Here is a 14,715-nt window from a genome sequence, read left to right as displayed (position 1 = left end):
CTGTCGACTATCGAAAAAAAAATAGCCTAAAGGGCCTAATTATTTTGATATTATAATGGCTTTTTTAAATGTTTTTTATTCTAGCTGAAATAAAACAAATAAAAAATATTACTCAGAAAAAAATATTACTCAGACATGCTGTGAAAATTTCCTTGCACTGTTAAACATCATTAAGGAAATGTAAAAAAAATTAAATAAAAATTAACAGGGGCCTAATAATTGACTTTAACTGTATATATAATATAGTGAAGGTTTGCTAATAAGAGAACAAGGGATCTTGTTTATTTACTTTCTCTTCACTCTTTAAATCTTTACATTTAAAAGAAAACCCAAATTCTCGGAGTTCAATGAGCAAATAAAATGACAATGCCCAAGTGTAAATCACTTTAACTGGGTGCTCTGGGTTGTGCTTTTGCCAATATATATATATATATATATATATATATATATATACATATTGGTATAAACATAATGGTCTTTATTAGACCATTCTCTAAATCTATCAGATAAACTCTGTGATTGCTGTGATTGATAAAATTCTCTGATTCACAAGAGTAAATTGTGAAAATGTAAATGCATATTTATGCTTCATATCTTCATACCTGCCTTAAACTGTTTTCTTATAATATATATATATATATATATATATATATATATATATATATATATATATATATATATATATATATATATATATATATATATATTTGTATAAGAAATAATACATAAATATTATATAATATAAAATCATTATCTATTAAAAACAAACATTTTATAAATTATATTATATATATATATATACACAAATCATGGCCAAATGATGCCAGTTTTAAAGCAGCAATTCACTGACTTGCTTCATTAAAGCCTACTCTGAGATTGTGTTGACAATCATGTTCATTGCACATTAGTCTCAACATAAGTTTAGCGTGGCAAAAATAGATGTAGCACAGCCCTTACAAGTAATTTGCATGCAATGTCATGGTTGCCATGACAACATCAGCGCTTGCTACTGATCTATGTAGTCATAGTAAAATGTCTGGAATAATGTACACAGAATGTGCATTTTTAGATTTACTGTAGAAAAATCGAACGGCTTGGTTTTTACAAATGCTAAAAGATGTCTGCATGATGATGTATCTGACTGACTGCATTTTGCCTAGTCTTTTTTTAGGCAAGTTACTGTTTCACTCTTGACATAAACAAATATCTATGATTTGCTTTCATTCATTCATTCATTCATTTATTCATTCATTTTCGGCTTAGACCCTTATTAATCTTGGGTCGCCACAGCGGAATGAACCGCCAACTTATCCAGCATATGTTCTATGCAGCGTACGTCCTTTCAGCAGCAACCCATAACTGGGAAAGATTTGCTTTCCTTTTTCTGTTTTTTTTTTTTTTTCTGTTAAAACAGAGCCTTTGATTTTTTTGTTTTTTATTATTGAAAATTTAGATTTTAAACAAAGCCTGAGATTCGCAAAACAAAAAAGTCAAATAAAATAAAAACAGTAATACTGTAATAATAGGTACAAAATCTGGAATAAAACATATCCGATATAGTCTCTCTCTTATTTTTAACCAAAATTGTACAGTTTTTTTACTGGCACCATTAATTTTGGCTGTGGTGTATTCCAAACTAATAATGTCCAGTAGATAGAGACTCCAGGATAGACCAGCAGGAGCAAATGGATCCAGCCATATTTTCAGGATTTTTTTTTTTTTTTTTAATATATATTTGCAGCAGCAGCAGCAGTCAGAACAACTGACAGAACCGTTCTTTGGTTGATAGATAAGGAAAGTGATGAAATTGCTCAGCAGGAGAAAAAGCAATGGGTCACATTTGATCTGAGTTTCAATCAGCTCTGGTAGTAGGTAGTCTCATAACTTGGACCAGAATAATGCAATTTGGGGACATTTCCAGAACATGCATCAGGTATTGATAGCGCTTCACTTTTTCCACATTTTTTTGAGTCACAGCCTTATTCCAAAAGGGATTAAATTTGTTTATTTTCTCAAAATTCTACACACAAGAGATAAACAAAACGATTCATCTTTCAGCGGAACAATGATCTAAAGCACACCGTCAAAATATCAACTCGGTGAAGATTTTGTTTCCATTTCCCCGCAATGAGGGTGCAGCGCGCGTGTGGACCTTACAGCGATCTGTTGACAAAAGTATGTTTGTAAGGTATTTTTTTTTTACCCAATAGCTGTTCGATCTGGAAATGGTGAAATCTAGATATGCTGCTCGTCTTCTTTTACAAAAAGACACGGTTCCAGTAGGAGTTGATTGTGCTGTCTACAGATTTGGTAAGTGTGTGATCAATGTTCTTTGTTTATGTTTATACAGATGGCAAAGTTATTTGGTATTGTCAGCATTACTCTTTCAGTTTTGAAAGACATACCTTAGTTAAAATGATTTAGTTGCAAAGTTCACAGTAATATCACTACAATATTATGGACTGAAAATCCTCCATGTCCACACAGCTCTCAGATCCGTGGTAAACGCTGCTCTCCAAATCACTATCTATCTCCCCTACTTCTGTGTTTGTGTTGCCGGTGTGAAAATCAGCTATTGTGCACGAAATGAAACTCCCTTTTTTATGCAAACCCTTCGCTCTTTTGCCACTCGACACTCCCACCTAAACAAAGCTGGACCCCCACTTTCCTGACTTTTTTTTCAAACTAGAGGTGCAAAAACCTTTAGGGGTTTTCATGGCCCTTTAAGATAAGGCACAATGAGAAAGTTACAGACAACAAAATTTTCAGAATGTTTATGATCCAAGGCATAATCGATTGAATGCTTGTCAACATAATTATTGGTCATAATTAAGTTTCACCATTGATGAGCATTACTTAATTTGCACGTTGTAACTTTCAAACACCTGTTCAGATGAGGCACTTCTTAGACCTTCCACGCATAGTGGAAATTATGGTTCTGGGCTTCTGGTCCCATACATGCTCACTTGATGACATTCAACACACTTGACTTTCTTTTTCATGTGAAATTGGCCTTAACTTTAGTACTAACTGATGGGACATTTACTTGTGGGGAGAAATGTTTTAGCACATGGACATCATTTTAACATGCACATAAGTCAGTTAAGAGAGGTATGAAAGAAAAGAGAAATTAAAGATCCCATTTTAAAATTTTAAAGCAAACCAAAAAAAAAATGCAATTTCTATAGATGTATCTGTATCTATACAGAAAGGTTCAATATTTTATTGAGTATTGCAGCATCCCTAATGCAAACACTTTGTTTCTGTCACAAACACACTGGATTTAGTATGGTAATAAATATTTATATGGCGATGTTGATGTATTTGGTCTAGGTGGAACAAATCTGCTATGCCGCAGCAGGTACCGAGACCCGCAACTGTCAGTATATACACAGACATGCCATCTGAGAATAAAACACCCCGCTTCTGTACACATAATATATATGTAAACCCCGTAGCAGATCGAAACACAGGTGGAGCTGGGGTGGAAGATGGTCTCCGAAAATTTGCCACAGCTTAACGTCGCAGAGCATTTAAACTGATGAGGAGAAACCAATCTCCTGCGACATGTAGCTGAAAACACAGGAGCAGATTAAGTGAACTATCAGTCTGCGCACACAATTGAGTTTCATAGCAGAAATTTCACTTACAGTACTTATGAAAAATAAGCTGCATGTTTCTCTTCAACTTGTCTGAGCTGGCAGACACAGCAGCTCAGATAATTAAAAAACAATATGTACAAAAGTGAAAATTTCATCCATTACCACCTTTAAAATAAATATTATTTCCCTTAATTCTTTTTCTTCGCGTTTCATTAAATGATCAACAATTGAGAATGTATTCTATAGCAACAGATTGGCCTGCTAATGTCAGTCAAAAAGCAACTTCCAGACCTGGCATGTGACTCGCAGGAGTTGTCTAAAATAATCAACAGCATGTGGTGGTATCCCTGAGGGTTAACTGCGAAATCCTCCTCCTCCGTTGCACAGAAAGTCAGGTCCCGACTAGCGGCCTGTGTGGCTCCAGTGGAGTGAGACTGATCAGGCTTGTCACAAACACAGAGCCTCGGCTAGCTTCACCGTTGGCTGCGCAAACTAGGACAGCTGACATTTAGAGCCGAATGGGTGCCACGCTAAACAACGCCAAAAAAAGAGCAGCGAATAGTGCTCAGTGCATATTTGCAGGGCTAAACTGTCTGAGGTACACAGTTCTTGTCTGTTTTAAGCATGTAAAGAGCTTGAATTTTTGATTCGATAAAAATCGCAGTGTTTTCTGTTTTGCATTAGCATCCAAAATGTAAAACGTTTGTTTGGAAGAGTTAGGGCTTCCCCTTTAAACTCCCAAAGTTATTACAAAAGAAGAAAGACACCATTGCCATTGTCCTTTGTTTCTCTCCACCAGTGCAGACTGCTCTCATGACAAGCTCTTTGTCCCTGAGGGACAAAAGTGAATTTGGGAAGGTAAACATGTCCGGACTACTAAGACAAAACCAGTGAGACGGCACACTCCAGGCAACTATCATGGTACATGACACCATTCCTCCCGGTGCCTACATGGCCTTGTTCTGCTGTAGCAGAGTGCAAAGCCAAACCAAGAGAGCAGAGAACGTCATTGGAGATTTGTCATGATGAAGATTTGAGCTGTCAAAATGTCATCAACCAGCAACTTGTTCGTGGAGTGATAAAAAACTATGATGCTGACTTTCAAATGTCTTACAAATTCATGTAACAGAAGGTACGTACAGAAAGAAAGACCAGGGGCCTCATGTCTTGCGTTGAAATCATCCTAAAACACTGCGTACGCATAAAGCTGTAAATGTGTGTATGCAGTGAAAAATTCAGATGTATGAAACACTGCGTACGCCGAATCCCACGCATATACTCTTTGTACATCCGAATTAACGTGAAACTGAGCACACGTGAATGAGCGCAAAATGCCTCCCTGCCTCCTCCCCTGTTTAAATATGCTAATGACTCTACTGTAGCAAAACCAAACGAAAAAGCAATGGCAAAAGCAAGCGAAAAGAGAAACTTTGAACAGAATGTGAATTGGAGGTGCTCCTATCGGAGGTAGACTGGATAATAATGGTGGTTTTTGCAAGTTTGTCGTTGGAATGAGCAAGTTGAGTGATTTCGGCCTGTTTGATCAGCAGAGACAACAAAGCTAAAAAGGGAAAACATTATCAGCGTGAGTGGTGTAGCTCGTAAAGCGCATGGCAACATGTTTTGACACTGTCATTCATGAATCCGGTTCGAATCCAGCGTCTGATGAACTCATTCTTTTTTCCCCATTACATATCAGATTTTGCCTACTCTTCATCACAAGGAACACAAGTAAGAAACATTAAAATGTGTGTATTATGATAAGCGCATTTGAGCATCACATATTATTTGCACACTTATGGAATGGAAAGGTTTCTGATTTACATATGGAAATTCGTCTTCAGATGGAGCCTTTATAGCAGGGGGCCTCATGTACAAAGACTTGCGTTGAATTAATACTAAAACATTGCGTATGGACAAAGCTGTAAATGTGCATATGCAGTAAAAAAATCAGATGTATGAAACAGTGTGTGCGCGGAATCTCATGCATATACTTTGAACATACGAATTAATGTGAAACTGAGCGCACGTGCACAAGCGCAAAAACCCTCCCTACCTACTCCCCTGTATAAATATGGTAATGACTTCACTTTGGCAAAACCAAACGAAAAAGCAATGGCAAAAGCAAGCGAGAAGAGAAACTTCACAGAATGTAACATTGGAGGTGCTCCTTTCCGAGGTGGACCAGAGAAAAACTGTGTTATTTGCAAGTTTGTCCTCCGGAATTAATAACAAAAGTATAAAAATAGAGTGGGAGAGTTTAGGTGACACGGTTAACGCAGTGGAGTCTGAACATCGCACTGTGAACAAATTAAAAATAAATAGTTTGATGTAAAGGTGCAAGTTAAGAGGAGAACAGTGGCGCACCGTTAAAGTGTGGACCGAACAGGTGGGGGAACAGGGGATGCTGAACTAACACCCTTTAAAGAGAGAATATCCTCAATTGTGGCCAACACTTAACTGTTTGGAGTAGTATCCGTGTTTGTGGGAGACACAGATGTATTGGAGGAACACTTTGTCAGGGCGGTATAGCAGCACCCCTCCGCTCTTATCAAGGCAGAGCTACCGCCATTTCAACTTTATCTTTAATGGATAACCGCAGTCTCCTGAAATGCAGTTAAATAATTACGTTCAATAAAATAAAATAAAAAAAACGTAGCTAGAATAATTTCTTTAAATACATCACACACCAAGAAGTCACCCATCGCCCACCCTTGGAGCCTCCTTGCTGTCTCTCTTTCCAAATTTGGACCCAACTCAGCACAGAGCTCCAAAAGGACAGCTCTTGGAAATATGAAATGGCTAATAAGCGAGTCATCATCGTGGGCCAGAAAATCACTGTGATCCCTAAAAAATGTGTTCTCTTTAGATTCGACCACAATGTCCTCTAATACGGCCAACACTGCCATTGCCATAGACTAAGGGTTGTATGCTTTTTCAAATGCTTTTATATGTTCTAAATCACATAATTGGTTAAAAAATATATTGTGTCAATTAACCCATTTTCTCAATTATAAATTAATAGCAATGTTTGTGGTGCGTTACTTTGTAGTGGACAATTTAACACAATTGCCTCTAGGAGTTGCCAGTGGAAATAAAACAAACACATACAATAAATACACATACATAAGACATAAAGTTGGCACGGACCAATGCAAATTCTCATTTTAATTTCAGCGTTAGTAAATCCAAACGTGAGCGTGAAACCTGGCATACGCAAAGTTTTTGTACGTACACAGTGTTGATACATGAGGCCCCAGATCTCTTTGGGAAACTGGACACCATGTAGAAGAGTCTAGCTTAGTTTCATCCAAAGATGCAAATTAAACTTGAAGCTAAACTGGAATATTGCATAAAACATTTGTGAATAAAGCACCGTTTCCATTCAATGAGTCAAAGAGAACAAGCCGCCACTTCCTGATAAACTGCCGCCAAGTATCAAAAAGAAAAATGGAATTTGCTTGGGAAGGAGAATCCACTGTGGACCTTTTTCTTTTTCTTAAGTAATATGTGAATGACATTTGCACATGCATTATAGTTTAGTCTCGAGGGAGGGGTGCCTGGGGGGCGCGAGTGAAATTGTACAAACTTAGGGGGGCGTGTGTCCTAAAAGTTTGAAAACCCCTGGTGTATGGTGTATAATGTCATTTTAATAGAAGTCAATAGAGCAAAAACAGCCCTGAACATAGTGAAAGAGAGGTCAATTTGCACAACGTATTGTTGAATTTTTGAAAATTGTCAAAACATTTTTTCCAAAATATGTCTCAAAATAAGATTTGTCACCAAAAATCATTGCATTTGCTAAAACACAAAGCACATTGTGGTCAAATTAGGCCTCACAATCACCCTAGAGTCGTTGAAAACATCCAAAAAAGCACACAAGGGTTAAGACTTACAAGTGGAAACTCTGCAAATTCTAATAAATATGATAAACATATATAAAAAAACACAATTGAGGACACCATTACGTCAAGCTTCACAGCACATTAGCCAGATATAACGGCTTAAATATACATCAAAAACCAATGTTGGACTTTCAGCTAAAGTGAGTTTCAGTGCAGTAAAGTCCAACTGTACATGTCTGTGCATGAGTGCTGTGTACCGCTGAATGCTGAGATGGTGATGCTGATGACGGCTGCTGTTTTCCGTATGTTTACCATCATTTCAGCTCTCTTGGGGAGGACAAACGTGGCTCCAACTAGAAAAGGCCATAGAGCAAGGGCCTCCCGAGGCTGTACACGCCCTCTCACGCACACATTGGCACAGACATACACATAGTAGTGTGACAGAGACGGGCAAATAGGAAAAGAGAAAAAAAGAGAGAGGGCAAGACACAGGGTGACTGGAAGGAGAGGCGAGAGAGAAGGCCCGCAGACACAACACAGCTCAGAGTTGATTGGGTGTGACAGGCTGCTGATTAGTCAACTTACAGCCTACACACACACACACGCGCGCACGCACAAACAAGAGAAGAGAAATGAGCACTTGCACAAGAACGACCTATTCTTATATTCACCTTTGCATGAATCTTTGTTTTTTGTGCGGAGACATTTTTATGCACTGATAAACAGATAAACATCTTTTCAAATCAAAGGGACGGGGGCTAACATTCTTTCTGAGAGTGCGCGATGATGGATCCGTCTTACCTTGAGAAGATAGATAGGAATGTTGCTAAAATCCACAGGGAGCTTGAGAAGGAAACGAGCAGAAAACTCCCCCGTCTAGAAGGAAAAATAAAAACAACACTTGATCAAGTCGTGAGCGTATGCACTCTGTGACACTGCTCACACAACAGGTAATTTGACTGGTTTCAGATCAGAACGCATATTGCTGTCTTAGATTTGATACGGATCACACATTCATTGTGTTGTACAAAACAAAACAATGGGATTACATGGATCTAGGGCTGTGCAATTTGGGGCAAATATCTAATTGCCTTTTTCTTTGACAGATTTAGCAATTTTGAGTTGATTTATGATTTAATTTTGTAGTCAAGCTTCAGCTCAATATTCTATATCATAACTTCTTACAGCTAAAATGTAGTGAGTTTTAGTTAAAAAAAGAAAATGAAAAGATATTAACTTTTACTTAAATATTTATTCAAATTAATTTTTAAATATTCAGAACTGAAACACTCATTTTTAATCTAGAGCAATTAGTAAACACAAATGAAATGACCTTACCTTTCTGTAAACAAGTTGAACACAAATTAGCTTATACAAACAAAAATAATAATAAATATAAAAATACAGAACATTCAGCAAACTAACATGACTGAAACAACTCTGAAATTGTACTCTGCTGTTGCCTGCTACTAGATTAGGGCGCTATTTTAACAATCTAGGCGCAAAGTCCAAAGCGCAGGACGCAAAAGCATCAAGGGCGTGTCGGTGCATGGTCTAACAGGGTTGAGCTTATTCTCTTAATAAGTTATAGGTGTGTTTTGGGAACAAACTAATCAGAGTCTTAGCTCCCATTACCTTTAAGAGTCAGTTGCGATGTCATAGCGCATTTGGTATTCACATGACAGACTTTGTAAGTGGAAAAATTGAGTGCTTTACTAGCGAGAAAACAGTTAAACAGATCATCTGCAGACTATCTTTCACTTTCAATCTCTTTCTTGGATAAGGACACATGTTGAACGCACAGACATCCTTTAGCCAACATAATTAATTTTGCTTATTAAGCACCAGATTTGTTTAAAATTTCCAGCAAACAAATAAATGAACAATAATAACATGTTGTGAGTTACACATGTTGTGCCCCATATGGTCCAAAACCTGAGAGGTGGACAAATATAAGCTTGTTTTTCATAAAACAAATGTTATATTTGCATATAATAAATACTACTCCTAATAATATTAACATTATACAAAAGCAAAACTGTCATGAATAAACTGAAAAAGCACCCTGAGATGAAGAAAGCATGAAGGTAGTAGTTTTTATATTTATATAGAAAATAATATTTTTTGAAATATTTTATTGCTTTAATTCTTTTTCATTTGTAAAGAAACTTGCGAATTGCTGTATGTAGGCCCACTAGTCCTACACCACCCAACCCGCTCCGAGCTGAGATCGAACCGGCGACCTTCCGCATGGGAGTCGTTTGCTCTAACAAGGAGGCTAAAGACCACGAAAGTAAAGGAGTAAAGTAAAGAGTAAATGTAAAGTAAAGAGAAAATAAACAGGTTGAATGGAGAAGGCTCCTTATCCTCGCGCAGATGGTGTTAAACAATTTTCTCGCTAGTGCATCGTTTTTCCACTTACAAAGACAACTTTCCGGTCAAAAACAACTTGCTGGCTGAATAAAAGTTACTTTAAGTCAGATTTTGCCAGAAGTATGAATAAATTCGGGCTTGACTGTATTAAAAAGTCCCCTTAAAGCAGGGGTGACAACCCTGCTCCAACACTCTTACCTGGATTACATTTTGTTTAATTGGGGTTGGGACTAAACTGTTTGACACCTGTGCTTAAAAGGGATAGTTCACCAGAAAATGACTATTCTGCCATCATTTACTCATTAACAAGTTTGCAAAATTTGTTCTGTAACACATAAAAAAAAAAAAAAAATATATATATATATATATATATATATATATATATATATATATATATAATCAAATTAATTTTTAAAGATTCAGAACTGAAACACTCATTTTTAATCTAGAGCAATTAGTAAACACAAATGAAATGACCTTACCTTTCTGTAAACAAGTTGAACACAAATTAACTTATACAAACAAAAATAATAATAAATATAAAAATACAGAACATTCAGCAAACCAACATGATATATATATATATATATATATATATATATATATATATATATATATATATATATATATATATATATATATATATATATATATATATATATATATATATATATATATATATGGATGATTACAGATTTCCAACATTGTTCAAAACATCTTCTTTTGTGTTCAACAAAACTCAAACTGGTTCTGAACAAGCTAAGGGTGAGTAAAAGAAAATTATTAAATGGAAATTATTCCAATAATATAGCTCTCTTTAAATTCTCTTTGATTGCTTTCTAAAGTATATAGAAATGTACAAATTTTAAATGTACTTTGCTTTATCACAACTTGTTTACCTTTATATAATATATGTATGTTACATCATTTACAGATGAAGATTACTCAAATGTTTCCTAATCAGACTGTTATCCCACAGACCACATCCCTTTAAAGACTGAAGCCTGCAGTATGAAGCAACACACTCATGCCCACAGCCCAACATACTGCACTCTTCCCAAAAACACAACCACATTATAAAACTTTCTGTGTCCAACTGTGTGTGCATTTAGTTTTGACTAGTCTATTTTCTGTGCCCTGTGTGTCATCTGACATTGATATTCTAAGGAGATCAGTCTTAAAAACAATACATTTACAAAAATAACGCTCATACATACACAGCACAATTCACATTTACAAAATCCAACTTGTAAATTCAAAACAATTCAAAGTACACAAATCCAATTCGTAAATTCAAAACAATTTATCAAAAATATTTCCCCAAATGATTAGGATGTGTACATTTCTGAATTGTGTTAAATTTACGAATTGTGTTTGCGTATTTATGAATCGTGTTTTGAATTAACAAATTGGATTTACTTGTTAATGAATTGTGTTTTGATTTTACGAACTGTATTTGCACATTTATGAACTGTGTTTTGAATTTACAAACTGGATTTGCATATTAATGAATTGCGTTTTGAATTTCCGAATTGAATTTGCATATTTATGAATTGTGTTTTAAATTCACAAACTGAATTTGCGTATTTCTAAAATGTGTTTGAATTTATGAATTGGATTTGCGCATTTAAGACTTGTGTTTTGAATTAGAAAATCAGATTTGCACATTTCTGAATTGTGTTTTGAATTTAGGGATATGCGTATTTATAAATTGTGTCCTACATTTATGAACTGTGTTTTGAACTTACAAATTGGATTTGCGTATTTATGAATTGTGTCGTGAATTTACGAACTGTGATTTGAATTTATGAACTGGATTTGCGTATTTATTAATTGTGATTTGAATTTATGAACTGGATTTGCGCATTTATTAATTGTGTTTTGAATTTACTAACTGGATTTGGCCATTAATGAATTGTGTTTTGAATTTACGAACTGGATTTGGCCATTTATTAATTGTGTTTTGAATTTATGAACTGGATTTGGCCATTTATGAATTGTGTTCTGAATTTACAAATTAGATTTGCACATTTATAAATTGTGTTTTTAATTCATGAATTGGATTTGCACATTTCTGTGTTATGAATTTACGAACTGTTTTGAATTTAGCAATTGGATTTGCGCATTTATGAATTGTGTTTTGAATTTACCAATTGATTTTGAACATTTATGAATTGTGTTTTGAATTTACGAATTGGAATTGCGCATTTATGAATTGTGTTTTGATTTTATAAACTGGATTGGCGCATTTATTAATTGTGTTTTGAATTTATGAATTGGATTAGGAATTGAATTGGAATAGGATTTTAGTATTTCTAATTGGAAATCTAATTCAATTGGATTATGAATTTACAAATTGGATTTGTGCCTTTATGAATTGTTTTAAATTGACGAATTGGACTTGCGCAATCATGAATTGTGTAAATGTGAATTGTGAAGCCCAAAAATTATTATTTGTGTTTTAAAGAGTTCACCCAAAACGGATCATTCTTTCATCTGTCAACATTTACCCACTAGTTACAAACCTGTTAGACATCATTTGACTTTCCAAAAAAGATATTTCGAAAAAAGCCAGAAACCTGTTACCACTGAATTCCATTGGTTTTTCCTACAATACAAGTCAATGGTTACTGTTTTTCGCCTCTTTCAAAATATCAAAATATCTTCTTCTGTGTTTGGTTCATAAAGGTTTGGAAGGAGAGTAAACATTGAGCACATTTTCATTTGTGGGTGAAATATCCATTTAACAGCAGATAGCACACTGCTGTAAGAAAACTCCCTGTAGCAAGGTATAAAAATGTCAGCTAAGTAAATCAGTGCCGATAACGAAAAAATTGCACATAAATAATTGCCATTTTGTTCAATTATTTAAAAAAATTGTATTAAAACAGCTAACTTGAAGTGGAGTTATATGAAGTATCTGCTATTATATTTTATTATGTTTAATTAAATAAAAAAATCATCAATTGTATATTTGTTAATTTAAAGGGATAGTTCACCCAAAAATGCTAATTGTCATTATTTACTTACCCTTTACTTGTATTAAATCTTTAGGAGCTTCTTTCTTGTGTTGAACAAAATTAAGATATTTTGAAGAAATAGTAGTTAGTAGTTAATAGTGAGTAGTTATTAGTAGTAGCTGTTGTTTAGTAGAAGTAGTTAAGTTGTTTTTTCTACTACGGAAGTCATTGTTTTTCATCTTTCTTCAAAATATCTTCTTTTGAGTTCAACAGAAGAAAGAAACTTATGAAGGTTTGAAATTACTGAGTAGTGATTAAATTGTCATTTTGGGTGAACTATCCCTTTAATGAGATCAAATGATGATTTTTTTTTTTTGTAAATGTACGTGTGATGCAGGACTGGTACCCAGCTGTTCTTGCGTCCAGCATAGATCTCCATATTACGTCCATAGTTTGGGTCTTCGAGCAGGCTGTCGTATTCAAAGAGCAGACGGGAACTGTCTCGCAGCCGCTGGCACTGGTACTGATGGTACTGCTGCAGCATCTCCTTCACCAGCAGCAGGAGACACTCCGGTTTACCCGAGTCCCATGAAACCAAGTTCTGCCAGAGAAGGAAAAAAAGAAAGAAAAAGAGTGGGAGTCAGCTATTTATCTCATAAAATAAGAGAAAAAAAAAGTTGACGGGGGAAAACAGAAACATCTAATATGAATTTCAACCCACTTGTATAAAAAAAAACACATATATGCTACACAAACCGACCAAGTGAATATTAATTCCTCGAAAGAAAATGGTTAAAAATAGCAATACAAAACCCCCTTTATTTAAATTTGTTAATAAAATATAATTGTTGCATAATGATTATTTAAAAATATCAGAAATGAACTAATATTCGGTTATAGGGCCTTCCCTATAAAAGAACTAAGTGGCCCCCACAACCTGCTAGTGGTGTGAGCTGCTTCCTTGCTGAAATCGTTTTTATTTGCATTTTACAATTATCTTCATCGATTGGTAGTGATGCATTCGCACGATGAAGGGCCTGGGAGCTTGATTAGGTTTCGGCGGGGGTGCCGAACGATGAGCTCTATCCACCTCTGGTTTTCTGGTAAAGTTTTGCTCTCCAAAAACTTTGAGTAACATAGTTTCAATAAATGCAGACGGATGTGTGCTCTTGGTGCCTTCGGGAATGGCAATCACACGTATGTTGTTCCTCCTGGATCTGTTCTCCAAGTCATCCAGTTTGGCCTTCAATTTTTCATTTTCTTTCAACAGCACTGAGCACGTAGATTCCAGGGCAGTAACGTGGCCAGCAATGTCGGAAAGGGTTTCTTAAACATCCTCCAGTTTCTGTTCTTGCTCTAATAGTGCTTTTTGTACCGTGGAGATAGATGATTTAGGCTCAGCAAGGATTTTCACTCTGAGCGCGGCTACCTCAGATCTAATACCGCCGAGGAGTTCTCTGATATCTCCCTGGTCCGACATGGCGCCGTCACCACTCTACGTGTTGCTTACTTCCTCGGTAATATCAGCTGATTTTTTTAGAATTATTTCTCGACATGTTGTTTACTAAGGATCGAAAATGGGATTTTCAAGTCACGTCACTCAATAAGTGCAAATAAGTCGTTCAATACTAATAAATCTACTGGAGTTTGTAGTGGCTGTTTCCCAAATTGCACTAGAGTGTCGCCTCCTGGTGAATCTATGCTCTTTGCTTTCACTTAAAAGAAAAAAATAAAATAAAATCACAATTTTATTTAAGTTTAAATTGTTTACATTTGAAGGTCATGTGATCAACAGGAAGCTTGCAGGATCTGATTTCTCATATGGGTTCTGTGTTCTCTTGGTTCGAGTTTGTTCTTCCAAGGTAACCAGCAACACCGACAGGTCGCCACAAGAACGCGAATCCATGAACAGACACAGCCGCCATGGACTTTGCT

General features: G+C 35.6%; 1 protein-coding gene across 3 annotated transcripts in view; it reads right to left on the bottom strand.

Moving 5' to 3' along the window:
- The window catches only part of babam2 (BRISC and BRCA1 A complex member 2), a 182,510-nt gene that overhangs the window by 92,287 nt on the left and 75,508 nt on the right, over positions 1–14,715 (bottom strand). For 2 of the 3 annotated variants that reach the window (XM_021467158.3, NM_001017777.1), the window contains 2 exon segments: positions 13,187–13,381; positions 8,249–8,323 (listed from right to left, as the gene is read on the bottom strand). In XM_021467158.3, coding sequence (XP_021322833.1) covers positions 8,249–8,323; positions 13,187–13,381 — 270 coding nt within the window. 3 annotated transcript variants of the gene reach the window in all.

The sequence above is a fragment of the Danio rerio genome, chromosome 17 (assembly GCF_049306965.1).
Source record: "Danio rerio strain Tuebingen ecotype United States chromosome 17, GRCz12tu, whole genome shotgun sequence".
NCBI lineage: Eukaryota > Metazoa > Chordata > Actinopteri > Cypriniformes > Danionidae > Danio > Danio rerio.
Note: the sequence above shows the minus strand (reverse complement) of the source record. Positions and strands in the feature narration are given on the sequence as shown.